Source organism: Rhinolophus sinicus, linkage group LG11 (assembly GCF_036562045.2).
Source record: "Rhinolophus sinicus isolate RSC01 linkage group LG11, ASM3656204v1, whole genome shotgun sequence".
In the NCBI taxonomy this organism is placed as follows: domain Eukaryota; kingdom Metazoa; phylum Chordata; class Mammalia; order Chiroptera; family Rhinolophidae; genus Rhinolophus; species Rhinolophus sinicus.
Genome location: NC_133760.1, coordinates 12,573,180 through 12,592,059, shown reverse-complemented (window position 1 = coordinate 12,592,059; position 18,880 = coordinate 12,573,180). Strand labels below are relative to the sequence as shown.

At 45.7% G+C, this 18,880-nt stretch overlaps 1 protein-coding gene across 10 annotated transcripts in view; it reads left to right on the top strand.

The window, feature by feature from the left end:
* The window catches only part of RYR1 (ryanodine receptor 1), a 109,796-nt gene that overhangs the window by 68,605 nt on the left and 22,311 nt on the right, over positions 1-18,880 (top strand). For 3 of the 10 annotated variants that reach the window (XM_074314382.1, XM_074314380.1, XM_074314379.1), the window contains 16 exons: positions 7-113; positions 1,710-1,761; positions 1,892-1,957; positions 3,119-3,218; positions 3,510-3,589; positions 3,683-3,759; positions 4,343-4,416; positions 5,047-5,064; positions 6,113-6,193; positions 9,617-9,705; positions 9,799-9,927; positions 10,024-10,128; positions 10,565-10,591; positions 12,228-12,257; positions 12,386-12,467; positions 14,480-14,667. In XM_074314382.1, the coding sequence (XP_074170483.1) occupies positions 7-113; positions 1,710-1,761; positions 1,892-1,957; positions 3,119-3,218; positions 3,510-3,589; positions 3,683-3,759; positions 4,343-4,416; positions 5,047-5,064; positions 6,113-6,193; positions 9,617-9,705; positions 9,799-9,927; positions 10,024-10,128; positions 10,565-10,591; positions 12,228-12,257; positions 12,386-12,467; positions 14,480-14,667 (1,305 nt within the window). The remainder of the gene's footprint in view (positions 1-6; positions 114-1,709; positions 1,762-1,891; positions 1,958-3,118; positions 3,219-3,509; positions 3,590-3,682; positions 3,760-4,342; positions 4,417-5,046; positions 5,065-6,112; positions 6,194-9,616; positions 9,706-9,798; positions 9,928-10,023; positions 10,129-10,564; positions 10,592-12,227; positions 12,258-12,385; positions 12,468-14,479; positions 14,668-18,880) is intronic. The other 7 variants (XM_074314388.1, XM_074314387.1, XM_074314385.1 and 4 more) reach the window with 4 other exon arrangements.

Genomic DNA, 18,880 nt, shown 5'->3' with positions numbered 1-18,880 from the left:
CTCCAGAAAGCTGGGGAGCAGGAGGAAGAGGAAGAGGAGGTGGAGGACAAGAAGCCAGACCCCCTGCACCAGCTCGTCCTGCACTTCAGCCGCACGGCCCTGACTGAAAAGAGGTGAGGACCCTTCCTACGGTTTAGAAGAGGAACCCTTTACCCTCCTGCAGCCTCCCTGTTCCTCAAGAGAGACCCTCTGTGTCCTAGGGGAACCCCACACTGATCTTTCAATGTCACGTTATTAAGATGGCAGAGCCACCATGTACCATTGGACAGCTGAGCACTTCACAGGGCCATCTCCTCTGAAGGGTTCACATCCCAAACAATATCGATTTTGACTTTTCTAGAAGAAAGTGTCTTACTCAAACAAAATCACTATATTGTAGGGGAAAAAATCAGTATATTATGACAGATTTTCAACAGATGGAAGTGAGCAAGGAGGGCCTTTTTCTAACTCACACAAAGTCTTCATATGGGTTCATTGCAGTCATGGGAATAAAAAAAAAAGTCATGGGACCATAAGAAGGGTGCTGCTGCTGCTGACAGTGACAGCAGATGACATTTATCAAGTGCTTATTATGTGTCAAGCACCATACTAAGTCAGCACTTGACATCTGTATTTCCCCACTTAATCTTCACACTGTAAGATAGGTATTATTGTCAACTCCTTTTTGTGGATGAGTAAATGGAGGCACAGGGATTTATTTTTTTCACATAACATGAAGTGAGAGGGTAAAAAGTCCAGGCCTGGGCAGTGACACAATTACAGTTAAAGGGTTATTCAGGCTGACAGGCTTGTTCAGGTTTTCTGCACTGCCATTCTGAGCTTTTGTCTTGTGGTCAGAAGATGGATGCTGAACTTCCAGACATGAACACATGCCGGCAGAAAGAAAGGGAGAGGCTTTTTTTTCCTCTATGCAAAACCAAGATCTTTTTAATCCAAGAAGAGAAGCCCTCCCTGCTGGGCTTCTGCACATATCTCATTGGCTAGCATCCTGACATCAGGCCACCGCTAGCTGCAAGGGAGTCTGGGAAGTTGCATGTCCTGTTTTCTGTCCTCTGGGAAAGCAATGACTCTCTGGAGTTAGACTGTCCAAGTCTGAATTCCAGTACAAGCTGTGTGACCTTGGCCAAGAAGGTTCTTTTTGCCTCAGTTTCCTCACTGGTAAAAAGGCTAATAATATATATACCTAATACATAACTGTTAATGTATATATAAAGCACTTAAAGCAGGGACTAACAGGGTAAACACCTAATAGGTCTTGACCATTACTATTATTACTATTATTATTATTATTATTATTATTATTATTATTGAAAAGACCCAAGGACACGGTGGTTGGTCATAGTTGTTAAGTGAGCCGGCAAGTGACAAGATGGACCCAGAAACTTCCGCCTTCCCTCACACCATTTCAGTAACCCCAGTGGAAAGGGAGCACGTCTCCCAATAGCTCCAGCAAAACTCCCAAAATGAGCTCCACTGGACCACCCTGGATCGTATGACCATCTCTGACGCGTTATTGTGGCCAAGCAGATAGAAAGCTCTCATTGTCTCAGCCTTGATCACTGGCCTACTCTGGCAGTGGACAGTCTCCCCATGTGAACCTCACAGCCTGAGCATGGGGAGGGGTGGCTTTCCAAAGGATAACTGGAAGCTGCTATCAGACGGGGGTCCTCTCCACTGGGTTCTGACAATCTCCCCAATTTCTTCCTCAGCAAACTGGATGAGGATTACCTGTATATGGCCTATGCCGATATCATGGCAAAGGTGAGGCCCTGCCCCCACCCAGGCAGGTCCCCTTCTCCCCAGCTGCAATGCCTGTCCCCTGAAAGGGCTGGGGGTGGACTGGGGTATCGCCTCTGTTTCCCATCGTCCCTAACTGATGTCCCATCCCCAGAGCTGCCACCTGGAGGAGGGAGGGGAGAACGGCGAAGCTGAAGAAGAAGCTGAGGTCTCTTTCGAGGTAGGTGGGATCAGGAGGTCCTAGAGAACAGGGATGGGGGACCCTCACTCCAGTCATCCCCTTTCGTTCAGCATGTGCTCACCGAGCAAAGCTGGCCCTGCTCTGTGCTGAGTGATATTGGGGACACAGCAGTGACCAAGTCAGTCTATGTATCAAGCAGATACCAATCTCGGTGGTGATGAGGGAAACTGAGGCAGAGTGGTCAGGGTGGGATGGGGGAGGCACAAGCAGGGGGGCTAGAGCTGGGATGCGGGGATACAGGCAGGGGGACTGGGGCTGGGGAAGCCAGAGAAGCTCACGGGGCTATGGAAGAATTTCAGGTAGCACAGGTAAGGTTCCTGACCCAGCCTGGGGGGCAGAGCATCAGGGAGGGTTTCTCACAGGAAAGGGATACAATTTTATCCTTCTGAGCAGAAGGATAAAAGGGGTGTGCCAGTAGAAGTAAAGGAGAAAGGTGTTCCAGGCAGGGGACACAGCATTTGCAGAGGCCAGGCACTGAGAAAGCGCTAGTAAACACACAATTAACCCATCCATTCACCATTAAGACAATCAGCAAGCATTTCCCTAGGTTTCTTAATCTCTTTTATGCCAGGGTTCCTTTTGGCATCTGGTGAAGCTGTTCTCAGAATCATGTTTTTAAATGTATAACATGAATGCATAACAGAGGAAATAAGTATATTAAAATAGTTATCAAAATATTATTTTAAAATGTGATGCAGTAATACCTGTATTTCTATCAAATAAGATCTAATAGTGGGTCCAGCAGCTACTGTACTTGGTAAGTAGTGAGGAATATAAGCAATACTTTGCGATGTCTACAAAAATGTGACATGGAAACCTCTATGATTCTTCTTGGTGACACAACTATGGGTTCACGATTCATGGCCTCATCCATAATGGGAGGAAATGCTACGTTTCAGTTAGAGGGTGGTAAATGTGAAAATAAACCTTTTTTCCTCATTCAAGTTCACAGACTTCCTAGATTTGATCTATTGACCCCTTGGAGGTCTGTGGGCCCAGGTTAAGACTGCACCACGCCCAGCCCTGGGCTAGGTGCAAGTGGCAAATCGCAGACTTCAGTCCCAGGGGATAGAGGAGGCTCACAGTGGAAGGAATGAGAGCTTGGACTCACACAGCCCCGTGTCCCTGGCCCTGCCGCAGGAAAAAGAGATGGAGAAGCAGAGGCTCCTATACCAGCAGGCGCGTCTGCACAACCGGGGCGCTGCGGAGATGGTGCTGCAGATGATCAGTGCCTGCAAAGGTGCTCTCCTTATGCAGCCAGTCCTCCTGCGCGCTCATCCTGTCTTCACTCTCCCCAACCCACCCATTTCCTGTGGTCCCAGCGGCATGCTCTCCCACCCCTGCGTGCCCGTGGTTTGCATGCACACCCTCGCCCTCGCATGTTCCACTTGCCTTGCGATTGCTCACTCATCCTTCAGTCACAATCACCCTTGCCCCCTCCTTCTCTCACATCCCCCGGGATGGCTGTGTTCTGGTGGGTGGAGAATGCTGCTCCCAAACGGAGCAGACTTTTGACCACCTCCCTCTCCAGGAGAGACGGGCGCCATGGTGTCCTCCACCCTGAAGCTGGGCATCTCCATCCTAAATGGGGGCAATGCTGATGTGCAGCAGGTAACAGGAGAAGGGACGAGGGAGGAAGGTGGAGAGGGGCGGGAGGTTCCTGTGTGACCCACTGTTTCCTTTCCCCTCCTGTCCCCTCTGCAGAAAATGCTGGATTATCTGAAGGACAAGAAGGAAGTCGGCTTCTTCCAGAGCATCCAGGCACTAATGCAGACATGCAGGTAGTGAATTTCTTTTGGTGAAGCTGTTTGGTGTGGCTGTGCCCCCACTCTGAGTACCACTTCCGGTTCTAGTTCCACTCTCTTGGTTCCAGGAACAGAGACCCACTAAGACCAGCTCAAATGACAGGGAGTTTATTATAAGAATTCACATGCAACAATAAGGGAGGCAGAATGCCACAGGTGTTAAGAATGAGTTGTATTATGGGTCCAGGAAGCTGGAACCAGAAGGTTGTTGCAAATTCAAGGGGCACCCAGCAGCAGGGAATCCAGGCTCTCTCTCTGATGGCCCCTATTAATGTGACTCTACGACTGTCTACCTTGGGTCTCCTCTTGCTGTTGACTTTCTCTGAAGTCTTTTACTAATTGATGGTTTCTGTATCCTCCTGATTTCAATTTGTACATATGTCATCCTCGCCCCACATTACTTCATAACTTTCAACTCTCAGTTTCTGCTTCCTCTTGATCTCTGCTCATTCATGCTTTAGTATGGCTCTCCATCTACCACTGTGGGGGACTGAAGGGCCCTGGAAGAGAAGGGCAGAAGCTTCAGTACATCTTCCCGTCTTTCCTTTCTTTCCCTCAGCGTCCTGGATCTCAATGCATTCGAGAGACAGAACAAGGCAGAGGGGCTGGGCATGGTGAATGAGGATGGAACTGGTGAGGCTTTCTTTTGGGTTCCCCTCTCCCTGGGGCATCCCCTTCCTTCAGGATCCACCAGCTCCCCCAACACTGCCCAGAGTTCTCCTCCAAGACAGCCCTTCCCCAAAACCATACCCCTCCCCTGCCCCATGCAGTGGTCCCCAGTCCTGCCCCCCCATTTCTCCAGGGTCTTCCTCCCTGTGGTCCCCACCCATGGGTGTCCTTTTTGTCCAGTGTTCTCTCACCTATCACCACAGGGGCCCCACCCTCCACATGCCCCAAGTCTCCGGCCCTGGTTGCTGTTCTCTCATTAATGTCCTTAATCCGGGTTAATCGAATCTCCTCTTTGCCGTGTTGTGATGTGTCTAACCTTTCTGCCCCGATCCTCGCCTCCTGCCTGTCCACCTCTACCTTTCCATCTCTCTTTCTCTTCCTTCTTCTTTTTCCCACTGCTTTTACCGTGATTTCCGACTCTTCTCCTGGCTTCCTTCTGTCTCCTTATCGCTCTTTCTGTGTGGGTTGTTTCTTTCTCCGTGTCTTCATCCCTGACCGTGTGTCACTGTGTGTGTTGTTCTGTGTCTGTCTCCTTCTGTCTCTCTTTTCCCTCTTTTCTCCTGCTTCCTCCTCCCATCCTGTTGGCTGCCCCAGTCATCAACCGCCAGAACGGTAATTCCCCCCACCCATTCCCCTTGCTATGCTACTCTGCCACCCCGCCCTTCTAACCCCCACCACCCCCTCCACCTGGGGGCTGAGGATCTGGGGCATCCAGGGAGGGAGGAACCCTTCAGTGGGTCAACATGCCCAGTCTTCAGATCAGGGTCCAGAGACCAAGATTCGGGTCCCAGATTAGCCACTAACACCTGGGACTATGAACAAGTCACTTTCCTTCCGTTGGCCTCAGTTTCCCCATATATAAAGTAGAAGCTAGAGAAGGTGGCAAAGACCCCTTTCCAGATGGATGCTCTTGGACTTCCAGACCCAGATTCACAGTCCTCGGGATGGGGTGACCCCCACTCCCCCCTACCCTGCTCTCTGCGCCACAACCCCGGATTGGTCGGGTCTGTGGTTCCCATCCACCAACCAGATTGGTTGCCCCCAGCTTCCACTCTGATTGGTGTGCAGGCGTCCTCTGCTCCTGCTCTGGTTGGCCCATTTCACTGTCTAGTCTCCCCCTCTCTCCTCCCCTGCAGCCATCTATGATTGGCTTCTTTCAGATGCCCTTCTGATTTGCCCATGTTTACACACCAACTCCTCTGCTTCTCCTGGATTGACTGCCTTCAGTGCATCTGAGCCAATAGTCTGGCTTTCAGTCCCATCCCATCCTGCTCTGAGCCTTAGCCTGAAAGTGACCCCAACCCCAACCCTATAATCCATTAACCCCAGGGCCCTGGAGGGGGGCTGAGGGAAATACCAGCTGCTTGAACCTCTGCTGGATCCAGCAGACACTGCTGGACTTCACATAAGTGGTGACATCAGAGTATGTAGAAAGACACTTGGGGCCCCAGCTTTACGTATGACTCAGGGCCCTCAGGTCTCCATCTGCTGATGTCATGGATTCTGAGATCGGGACCCCCTTGTGTCAGTGTCCTTGAAGTGGTGGCTGCTCCTCCCAGTGCCCCTATGCTTTGTGCATGTGTCTGCAGTGTGCATGGGCTATGTGCACGCATGTCCTGTGTCCTGACCTCTTCTGGGCCTGCCCCGCTCTTCCACCCAGGAGAGAAGGTCATGGCAGATGATGAATTCACCCAAGACCTGTTCAGATTCCTGCAATTGCTCTGTGAGGGACATAATAATGGTGAGGAGGAGGGACCAGTGGGGTGGAAAGGAGGCAGAGTTTTGGGGTCAGTCTGGAAGTGTTTCCTGAGTTAATCTCTAGTCCCCTCCTCCCCCTATCAGTGATGGCCTTACCACCCATGACACCATGGTTCTTCATCCTTTACTTTCAGCCAGGGTCAAGCCCAATCCACCCACCTTCCTAAATCTCTCTTGAATTTCTGGAATTTAGCCACTTTCCTTCACTTTCGCTTGCTCTGGCCAGTCCAATTCCCCAAAAGCAATCTGCCAAAAAAACAATGTGGCCAAAAATCAATTTGCCCAAACATTCAATTAGCCACATGCCATTTTTCCACAGGCATTTTGAAAGTGAGTAAACGTGGTGGATTTCTATACTTTAGGTCTGTAGAGGGGGAAAAACTCACACGGCATTTTTTAATGAACCTATTAGAATCACTTATTAATTATGCTTATAAAATACTTTGCCAGTAGGAAGGACTACAGATTCTTTCCTTGCTTAAACAAGAGTTTTCACAACATTTGTTCTGGTTCAGGCAATTTAACCAGATTAACACGGCAAGTTAATTAAACAACATTGTTGGTGAGAAAATATAACCCCGTATGGCACACATAGCTTACAAAATTGAAGGGAAAGCCCAAATTCTGTCCAACAAATATTTTATCCAATGCTGTTTCAGTGTCAAGGTTGTGGTTGTAATGCTTAGCAGGTGATTATGAAACCAGACTGCCCAGAAATTAGCCTTCATGAGAAGAATGGGAATAATGATAAATTTAACTTCCATAGAAGCTTCACCCTACTTGGCTTGTGTTCTGTAAGGTAACTGATTTGTAATTACCTCAAATCTCCACTCTTTTCAACAAAGGATAAAGCATAATCTTATTGCTTTACTTTCTCAAAAGCTCATGTCCACGACTAGTTTTTCTTCAAGGTTTATTAAATACCTTTGTGCCTCGTGACTAGAGTTTCCTTTCTTGCATTTTAACTAAGGTGGAATCAGACTTTGGGTTTAACATGAATTTTATAACGTGGGTCTATGACTTTTTGGAAATGAGAACATTCTTATAGGAGGGATTTTACCCAACAAATTTGCAATCCAGTCCTCTGCCTAAATTCGTGGATTCATGAACCTGCCCAATCAAATAAATATTTAAAATATCTTTCAAATCTCAGATGCCTTGCATGTCTTGAGTATTCAAAGACAGAAGGTTGGTCTCTTTTTGTTTGCCCATGTCTGTGACAGTGTTCTCAATTAAGAGTTCTTTACAAGAGTGGGGAGCTAACCATTTAGGGATATAGTCCAATTTAAATGAACACAAAGGAGTTAGAAAACAGAGTTGATGAGAAAACCTGTACATTTGCTTATAAAATCTGGACTATTTGAAGAGACTATTTGTTTATAATGTGAAACCAGGCAAAATGGACATTCTGCCTGATACAGTGATTGTGAAGTGGCTATAGGAAAGTCAGAAGTAACACTTTGGGGGAAAAATACCTTTCAAGGGCCATTAAAGCCACCTGTGCAACATGACATTGCTATAAACATTAAAAAGACCACTAATGCCCGTGTTTTTTGCCTTGATAATGTGATGAATTGGTCATTTGGCAAATGGGTATACAGAGGTGGTTCTCAAACTTAAGTGTGCCTAAGAATGACCTGGAGGCTTTGTTAAAATACAGACTTCTAGGACTCACCCCAGAATTTCTAATTTAGTAGTTCTGGGGTGGAGCCCAGGAACGTGAATTTCTAACAGGGTCCCAGGAGATGCTGAGGCTGCTGGTCTGGGGCCACACTTGGAGAATCACCACTCCTAAGTGCAGCTCTTAACCTCAGCACTCTCTTTAAGGCCATTTAAGAAGAGCTAACATTCATTGAGCACTTAGATACCAGGTGCTGTCCTATACCTTTATGTATGCTAAAGCATTAAAACCTCACAACAGCTCTATAGAGTCTACTGTGACGACCACATTGATATATGGAGAAACAGGCAAATCTGTGCCACATAGAGAGGTTCAATAACTTGCCTGATCAGAGCTGGGAATTCACACAGCCAACTCCTACTTACCTTTCAGGTCTCAGCTCAGAGGCCCCCTCCTCCAGGGAGCCTTCTCTGACCACCGAGGCTGGGTCAGGCATCTCCACTGGCTCCTCCAGCGCCCTGGGTTCTTCCCACCATAACCCTGATCATTCTGCCCAGTATTCCCCACCACCACCCCTGCCACCCATGAACAGTGTTTTTTTTATTATTATTCCCAAACTTCTCAACCACACACTGAAGTAGAGAGTGGTCTACTAAACCACCAAATACCCAGCACTCAGCTCTAGCAGTTACCAGCTTTCTGCCATAGAACAATGTTTTTCACATAATGGGAACCAACTCACCAAAAGGGTTATGAATCAATTTATCGAAGAGGTTCTCATCCTAATGGCATATTAGACTGCCTGGGGAGCTTTAAGATACTAAAGCCTAGGTTCCCCCCCCCCCCCCCCGCCGCATATGCTAATTTAATTGGTCTGGGGTGGGGCCTGAGCATTGGGATTTTTTTAAAAGCCTCCAGATAATTCTAATGTGCAGCCAAGGTTGAGGACTACAGATTTAGTGGGTTGAGATCAGAATCCTTATAGTTAACTAGACTAGTACAGAACAGAAAATACCAGAATGCATGGCACATAGTAAGGGTATGTGAAACTTCTGCTTCAGGTGTATGTGAATTTAACTTCAGATTAAACATGTGTACTGGATCTCAATGTAAAATGGATTTCCCACTGTAGGTTGCAGTTAGAAAAAACTGAAAAATTACGATACGAAAATAGGAACTTCACAAGGGCAAGGATTTTACTGTTTTCTTTTACTGCTGTATCCCTAGGTCCTAGAACAGTGCCTGGCACATAGTAAATGCTCAATAAATTTATAGTACCAAAGAGTAAGTGGCCAATCTTTATCTCCCATTAACATATAGTGTATGCTTAATAATTATATATTGAATAAATGAACAAATAAATGGCAAATGCTTATCTCCTCTGACTTTTGGAAAGCACTCAATAAATATCTGTATATAGAAGGCATTCAATAGAAATTTGGGAAAGAAATGGAGGACTAAATCTCCGTTTCCCCCTGCTACATTGTAGGTGCTCAAGAAACACATTTTGGGGGGAAAATTAATGACTAAATGATTGACCTTCCACCACATCTGGCATATAGTAGGCCCACAATAAATATTTATCACATAAATGAATGATCCCCCATCTTCCTCTGACACACAGTAGGAACTTGACAGAGTTATTAAATAAATTAATGATTATATGCCTTCTGGCATACAATAGGCACTTTATTTAAACCTACATAAATGAATTAATAACTCATTGTCCACCTCCCCTAGCACATAGTAGATTCTCAATGAATGAATGACTTTTCATCTCTCCAGATTTCCAGAACTACCTACGGACACAGACAGGGAACACGACCACTATTAATATCATCATCTGCACAGTGGACTACCTCCTGCGGCTGCAGGTGAGGAAGCACGGCTGTCCAGGTGTGACCTGGGTCGGGGGCTGGGGGGCCCTCGTTGGCCCGGCACCCCCTCACACCCTGTCCGCCCACCAGGAGTCCATCAGCGACTTCTACTGGTACTACTCCGGCAAGGATGTCATTGAGGAGCAGGGCAAGAGGAACTTTTCCAAGGCCATGTCCGTGGCTAAACAGGTGTTCAACAGCCTCACAGAGTATATTCAGGTAGGGCCCGCCGGCTGGGGCAGGGAGGGGCAGTCCCGCATCCCATACCCCGCCTGGCGCTCACGCAGCCCTCTGCCCCCACCCTCACCCGCCCAGGGCCCCTGCACCGGGAACCAGCAGAGCCTGGCGCACAGCCGCCTCTGGGACGCCGTGGTGGGATTCCTGCACGTGTTTGCCCACATGATGATGAAGCTCGCTCAGGTTCGGGCCCCTCTTTTCTTCATCCACCTGTTTCCGGGCACCTCCAACTGCCCGTTTCCAAGTCCTGCCCCATCGGTCAGTTTCTCATCCAAGGGCTCCCGGCATGTTCCAGACTGGTTCCCTCCCCGTGGCCTAATCCATCTTCCTTCTGGATTGGCTCTCTGCATGACCCCGCCTCCTCCTCTGCCACCACCAATCGGCTGGTTTCCCATCCACACTTCTATTGGCCTGACCTTTGGGCCCCGCCCCCTCTGGCCTAGGAACTCCTCTATGATTGGTTGGTGTTCTTTTTTCTCTGATGTGGTCATCTCAGATTCGGACAGCCTTGGGGATAGGACACCCGCAGGCTTCTAGATCAGGGCTTGGGGCTGATGACGCTTTTGGGGCTAGGGCTTGGGGCTGATGACGTTTTGCTTCTTTATTCTGCTTGCGGCAGATGACGCCCATCTCGGTCATCCATGATGTAAGGTCCCTGTCGAGCCCCATCTCCCATTTCTAGAATCTTCGTGCTCCCCTTTCCCCACCACCCCGACCCCTTTGCAACCTTGTCAATGTTTCATGAATACCTATCTTATCCATTTGCTCTGCTTCTGTCTGGTTAACATATTCAAGGCTGCCACATACATTGCACCAGGGCTAACCATCTGAAGGCGCATCATCCACATCCCAGACATCATACCACGTATATTGTTTGTATTACAAAAGTTTTCCAGCAGGTGGCAGTATTCTGTACATTTATTATAATTTCCCAACTGGAAGCTTTCTTTTTCTAATTTACTCAAAGATGCTGCAGTGGCTGGCAGAAACCCTGTCCAGTGTCATCTGAGTTTTTGAAAGGAGTTGAATTTAGGAATGCAGTTCCTCAGTATCAGTGCAGTTGAAGTCAGGCTGTTGGTGTAATCTTAAAATTCTAAACATTTTGAGTTCCAAACCCTACAGTGTTAATTCATCAGCCATTATCTAGGGTCAGTTTGCAAAGGCTAGAAATCCCATGCAAAATGGTAACTTACAGGGGGGAAAAAAAGAATTTATCAGTTCACATCACAGGTCCAGGTCCCAGAGTGATGTCAGCAGAAATGTCTGACTCCTGTCTGGCTTCATTCTCAAGCAGGCTTTCCCCAGGGTTGAGAAAATGGTGCCCTAGGCTTCCATACACCCCATTAATAGCTCCAGAGAGAAAACCCTTGTTTCCCGGGAGCTCCAGGAAAACAACTGCAATTTTCACTGATTGGGTTATTGGGTCACATGCCCATCCTTGAACCAATCACTGTGGCCAAGAGAAAGAAAACTCTGGTTGGCCAGACCTGGTCTTACATCCACCCCTAGAACCAGGAAGATGGGTTTAGCTCCACATCTTATAAAAGTGGATTTAAGAGAAGCAAGAGCTGGATCCTGGCAGGTACACACCACAGGTCATCATTCATCTTAGGATCTTGAGATCCTGGAATGTTGGAATCAGAATGCAGAGCTTTGAAGCTGTGGAAATGTGTTAGGATTAGACTCAGCAACCCTCGAACTAGCATTGGGGTAGAGAAGCCTTACATCCCATTGCTCTGCTATCCTTCCCCCTCCTCCATTTTATTAGGTATAATCATATGCAATTACCATTTTGTGGTCAAAATGGTTAAATATTGGCAATTTTATATAGTTCAACCTAATACAAATAGGGGCTATGAAGTAGAACTTGGACCATGCTAGAAGTTTCTGTGGGTCTTACATGAGGCATTGTGACAGGAGAGGCAGTGTGTTCCCACATTCTTCCCAAATGGCTTACTGGAAAGCACATGACGGTGTCCTCTAACCTTCTTCCTAAATCCAGAGTCCCACTTTTTCCATCACATATTCATTTAACAAATAAGTGTCAAGCACTCATAGACCAGACACAGTACTGAGCTCTCATCCCCTCCCAGATCTGTGTCTCTGACCCCAGTATTTGTCTGTGTCTGCTCCAAGCATCTGCTCTCTGAACACCATACTCTTCCCAGCCTTCCTTGTCTGCCAGCCCTTCCCCCTACACATCATCTATTGGGCCTGCTTCCCCTGAAAAGCCTACCCCACCCCCACACTCTTGTCTCTCTGTCCCTTCCCCTGCTTCTGAGGAACATGTCTGGACTCGGGTCCCCTCGGAGGTAAGAGGGGAGAAAAAAAGGGGTCTTAGGCCCTGCTGGGTGGGTGAGGAGGGGCAGAAGCAGCTGGAGGTGGGGGAGGCATCTCTGCAGAGACCAGCCCTCACATAGCTGGGATGTGGGGTCTCTAGGACTCGAGCCAGATCGAGCTGTTGAAGGAGCTGCTGGATCTACAGAAGGACATGGTGGTGATGTTGCTGTCACTACTAGAAGGTAAACACCCGGTGGGGGGAAGCGTGGGGTACAAAGGTGCAGACAAGCCTGAGAATGGCCCTCTGAGACCCAGGAGACCCTAACCTTCAACCCCATCTGACATCATGTCAGGGTCAATGGGTTGATGTACAAGTCACATTAACCAGCTCAACAGACACTTAGTGAGCACTTATTATGTGTCAGGCCCTGGCTGTACATGTAATAGTTTATTGAATCCCCAGAGAAATCTTAACAAGATGGGTGGGCTGGACACTTTTTAGAATTTATGTACTTAATAGTGATTTATTTATTTGCTAATGTATCAGTTAGCTTTTGCTGTCTAACAAGTATCCCCACAACTTAGTGACTTAACATGTTGCTTACGGATCACGAGAATCTTCGTTTTTTTCTGAGCCATGCGTTAAGGACGGATAACGAGAATTCTCATTTTTACTGTTGACTCTTTTTACTTTGCATATTTTATTGAATTATTTGTAGAATAATTATTTATAGAATAATTTACTTGTAGAATCTATTATTTATAGAAAAATAATAAATGACATAGAAGCATTTACGCTTTAAAGAGAAGAGTGCATTTTAAAGTAGTTTCTTTTAAAAACCTGCCGGAACAGAGGGGTGTGAGGGATTTAAACCCCGCCGTACGCAACGTGTTAAAACAACCATAATTTATTACTACTAATAAAACAATTTAACTTGTAGACAGATGTTTTTCTTATTGAGGTTCATAAAGAGTGTCCTCATTCTTTTGTTTGGCGGCATAGTACTCCATTGTGTGGGTTACAGTGATTCGTTTAAATGCAACCCTATTGATAGACATTCAAGTTTTAAAAAAGATTTGCTATTACAATGTTGTAATGATTAATTCTCCTATCGTGTTTCAGTTTTTTTGTAACTAGTCATTATCTTTTTTAAAAATCAGAAGAAGGTTCCCTTTAAATATCAGATTTCCAGCTTTTCTTGAAAAATTAAAAGATTTGGTGACTCTGGGCCCATGTTCTCACATGGCAAAAATCAGCTGGACTGGGGAGCATTTTCTCAATCCGTTGAGATTTCGCTTCCCAGCAATTGTCGTCAGTTTGGCTCAAATAAACTCTTACAAGCTTTCTCTTAAAAAAAAAATCAGCTGGACTGAGTTAAATAGCTGAATTATTTCAGTGTTAAATCACCTGATTTTGATGATTGCACTAGAATTATGTAAGAGAATGTTCTGTCTTTTAGGACATAATGCCCTGAAATGTTTAGGGGTAAAAAGGCCTTATGCCTGCAGCTTGCTCTCAAATGGTTCAGGGAAAGGCTAGAGAGAGAGAGAATTATAAAGCAATGTAGCAAAGTGTAAACAGTTGGTGAATCTGGAATATATAAGGGATCCCTTGCACAATTTTTGCAACTTGCATGTAAATTTGAAATCATACTAAAATTGAAAGGTACAAAAAGAAGCTAGAGCCAGTTTGCTACAGTCTCTACCTCTCTCTGCTGCATACCTTTGGCTTGCTCACTCATCTATGGACCTATTTGGCCTCTGTGGGCTAGTGGAAGGCTTAGGTGTGTGAGCTCTGAGGTCATGCATCCGTGGGTTCAAATCCTCCTCACCCCCTTACTGGCTATGTAACCCTGAGTGTGTGACTTTCTCTGAGTCTCAGTTTCCTCATCTGTAAAAAAGGAGAGGCGCACACCTCCCTTACAAGGATGAGATCATGCTAGCACCGGACTTGGCATGGCATCTGTCACCTGCCATTAGCTTTTGCCATTGTTATCTTTACTGGTGACTCCTCCAGCTCTCAGGGGTGGTGAACAAAGACAGGATCAGCCAGGTTGGCACATGATGCTGATACAGATCAAGAAGTGACCGGTGCCCTTTGAGGGGAGGCTTGGGAGCTGGCTGGGGAGACTTCCACCAGCACAGCCAATCTTGGAGAGCCATGGGTGGCTCCTGAGCTGGAGAGGGAGGCAAGCCATGGGGCTCCGGAAAGGAGGCTCTGCCAGGCTCTGCACTGACCTGGGGCTGCCCACAGGGAACGTGGTGAATGGCATGATTGCCCGGCAGATGGTAGACATGCTGGTGGAATCTTCCTCCAACGTGGAGATGATCCTCAAGTTCTTCGACATGTTCCTGAAACTCAAGGACATCGTGGGCTCGGAGGCCTTCCAGGACTACGTCACCGATCCCCGTGGCCTCATCTCCAAAAAGGACTTCCAGAAGGTGGGTGCTGGGAGGTGGATGGGGAGGGGAAGTGCCAAGTGCCAGTTATACCCCTCCTGTATGCCTGCCTTGGGCAAGAGACTTCTCTGGGAGCCTCAGTTTCTTTATCTGTGAAATGGGATAAAACAGTCCTCGGGGTTGTTTTGAAGATGAAATGCATTAACACAAAGGAGAACCATTATTTCAACTATAACCATTCATAGGTATAATATTATCATTATTGTAAATTGAGATCAGTGATTTAGTTGATAAACATCTACTGGGTTTCTCCGCTGTGTTGGGCCCTGTCGTGGTACCATGGACATAGCAATGGCAGAGACACACATAGCCCTGCCTTCACGAGGCTTATAGTCTAATGGCAGAGGCAGTCACTAATGACCACGGCAGGTCTAAACAGTGAGGCCGCTAGAAGGGAAATGCAGAAGCAGCTGTATCCAGGAGCCCACTCATCTGCCTCTGTTAACCCTACACCCCAGCTCTACCCTCTCTCCCTATGTAACTCCAGGGAAGTCACTCATTTGCTCTGAGCTTCAGTGTCCTCCCCTGTGAAACGAGGCTAGGATAATAACACTCACTGTCTCACAGGACCGCTGGGAGGGTAGATAGTGCCTGGAACACAGGAACACTCAAGAGATATTAGCTACTATTTTTACAGACATACCTTGGAGATATTGCAGGTTTGGTTCCAGAATACCACAGTGAAGTGAATCATCACAATAAAGCAAGTCACATACATTTTTTTTGGTTTCCCAGTGCATATAAAAGTTATGTTTACATTGTACTGTCATCAATCAAGTGTGCAATAGCATTCAAAATCAATGTACATACCTTATTTTTAAAATATTTTATTGCTAAAAGTAGCTAACCACCATCTGAGCTTTCAGCAAGTCAGAATCTTTTTGCTGTGGAGTCTTACCTTCAGTTTGTAAAAATCACAGTATCTGGGAAGCGCAATAAAGCAAGATTCGCCTGTGCTATTGTTACTGCCAGATTGTTTCCATCCATCACCATTTGTGAACTTTTTAAAAAAAATATCTCCTTTGAAGTTGTAATTTCAAAGGAGTTATTTCAAAGGACGTTTAAAGAAATATCAACCAATTGCAATGAGTGGGCCTTGTTTGGATCCTGGTTCAAATAAGTTGCAAAAAATTATATGTGATATTTATGAGATTTGAAACACCGACTACATACTTAATGATTGAAATAACTGCAGATATTTTTATTTTGTTTTTGCTTAAAAGTGATAATGGCCTTGTGGCTTATAAGAAGTTGCAAGAATAGTAAACAGAATTTCTGAATATCCTTCACCTAGATTGCCCAAATATTAACTTTTTACCATATTTGCTCCATCATGATTCCCTTTTACCTCTAAATACTTCAATGTGTAGCTCTTGAGAATACATTGATTCTCTATATAACCACAGAATAGTTATGCGAACTGGGAAATTAACACTGCTATAATGCTGCTATCTAGAGAGCTTATTCAATTTTCATTCACTGAAGATGTATTTCTTCCCAGTCAAGGATCCAATCCAAAATCAGGGATTGTATTTAGACATCCCGTCTCTTTAGCTTCCTTCAATCCGGAACCCTTTTTTGATGTCTTTGTCTTTCATGAGCTTGACATTTTTAAAGAACAGAGGCCAGTTGTTTTCTAGAATGCCCCTCAATGTGGGTTAGTCTGAGTTTTCATCATGATTCAATTCAGGGCATACATCTTTGGCAGGGATATCTATCATAGATGTGTTGTGTCCTCAGTGCATCGTATCAGGAGGCACGCGATGTTGGTTCTTCCCATTACTGTTGGTGTTAGCTTGGCTCACTTGGTTAAGGTGGTGTTTACCAGGGTCTCATTGTAAAGATACTGTCATTCCCTTTAATATTTTGTGAGAAAGGACTGAGAGAGGGCAGACAGCTCTTGGGAGGAGTGGCTGAGAGGGGGGTGGGGAGAGATGCAGGGAGGCTCCAAAGATAACTGGGAGGCTTGGGGCGTTTTATTTTCAACTCAGGAGACCCTTTGTGACTATGTAAATATCTTGCTCGCCCTCTGGGGTTGGCATCCATTGACGATTCTTGCCTGGAACATTAGTGCTATGGTAGCTGACAAATGGTAGTTTTCCAATTTCACCATACCCTTTTCCTTTATTAGGTACCATTTTACTGTAAGGAAGAGTTTTTTTTCCCTTCTCTTCCATTTATTTACTTATTAACTAACGAATATCAGCGTAGGTTCATGGCTTCTGCTTTTATTCTAGGGGTCGCAATCGCTACTGTTCATCAGCATTTAAATAAGCTCAGGGTCTCAGGGGTTAAAAATAAAATGCCTCATGCCTCCCAGTTGTCCTTGGAACCTCTCTGCTCTCTCCCTCCCTCTCAGCCACTCCTCCCAAGAGGAGTGCCCTCTCTCACTCCTTTCTCACCTCCCACTCCTGCCCTGATTTAGGGCTTGCTAGCTTCTGTCCCTGTCACTCTCCTGAAATTATTTCAAGATCATCAGTGACCTCTTCACCCCTGAATCTTTCCTCTGACTTGTCATCTTGGCAGCATTTGCCACCATCTACCTGCCCCCAGCAATGCCTGCTTCCCTGGGACCCCCACCTTCCCTGCCACTTCCCCGAAGCCTCTTAAACAGCAGTCCCTGAGCCCTCTACCTTCAGAAAGAAGAATAATATTTACCATGTTCTCACTCTGTGCTAGGTCCTATGTGTAAATGGATTACAGTTGACCTTTGAACAACACGGGATTGAACTGCGCAGGCCCACTTATAAATGGATTTTTTTTTTCAATAAATACAGTTAGCCCTTCATATCCCTGGGTTTTGCATCTACAGATTCAACCAACTGTGGATTGAAAATAGTATTTCCAATCTGCAGATGGCCAAGTGTGTGCATCGTTCTTCACCATTTTATATCAGGGACTTGAGCATTTGAGGATTTGGGTATGTGTGGGGGTCCTGGAACCAATTCCCCGTGGGTACCAAGGGATGACTAAAGTTTTCAGGGAGTCGAAAGTTATAGTCAGATTTTCAACTGTGCAGGGGGTCAGTGCCCTTAACCCCTGTGTTTTCCAAGGGTCAACTGTAGTTCATTCAACCCGTATAGCAACCTTATGTGGTAAGGACTATTTTTTTACTATATTACAGAAGTGGAAACTGAGGCACAGGGTATGAAGTGATGTGCTTAAGGTCACATAGCTAATAAGTGACAAAGCTGGGATTAGAACTCAGGCAGTCCGGCTCCAGAGTACACTGCCTCTGGATTCATCCATTTATCTAGCCCAGTAAACAGTCAGTGAGCCCTCCTGGGTGCCAGGCCCTGGCTGGGAGTCCCAGGCCTACTCTCAAGACCAGTAAATTTAGGGAGAGGGTCTCAGTGAGGGCCGCAAGAGAACGGAAAAGCACTATGCTGGAGCTAACATGCACCTCATTCATAATTTTAAAATGATTCTATTCAGCAAAGAACAAAATCAACAATATGAAAAAGCCACCAATAGAATGGGAGAAAACATTTGCAAACTACATATCTGATGATGGGTGAATATCCAAAATATACAAGATATTCACACAACTCAAAAACAATAAAACCAATAACCCAATTTAAAAATGGGCAAAATACCTGACTAGACATTTTCCCAAAGACATACAGGTGGGCAACAGGTACATGAAAAGATGCTCAGCATCACTCATTGTCAGGGAAATGCAAATCAAAACCACAATGAGATGTCACCTCACACCTGTTAGGATGGCTGGTATGAAAAAGACAAGAGATAAGTGTTGGTGAGGATGTGGAGAAAAGGAAAACTTTGTCCATGTTGGTTGACTGTAAATCGGTACAGCCACTGTGGAAAACAGTATGGAGGTGCCTCAAGAAATTAAAAATACAAAAAAAAAAAAAAATTAAGAATACAAATATATGGTGATGGAAGGAGAACTGACTCTGGGTGGTGAACACACAATGGGATTTATAGATGATGTAATACAGAATTGTACACCTGAAATCTATGTAATTTCACTAACAGTTGTCACCCCCAATAAATTTAAAAGAAAAAAAAGAAAATAAATTAAAAATAGAACTAGTATATGACCCAGCAATTCCACTTTTGGATATTTATCCAAAGGAAATGAAACCATTATCTCAAAGAGATATCTAAACTCCCATGTTCATTGCAGCATTACTCACAATAGTCAAGATTGGGAAACAACCTAAGTGTCAAT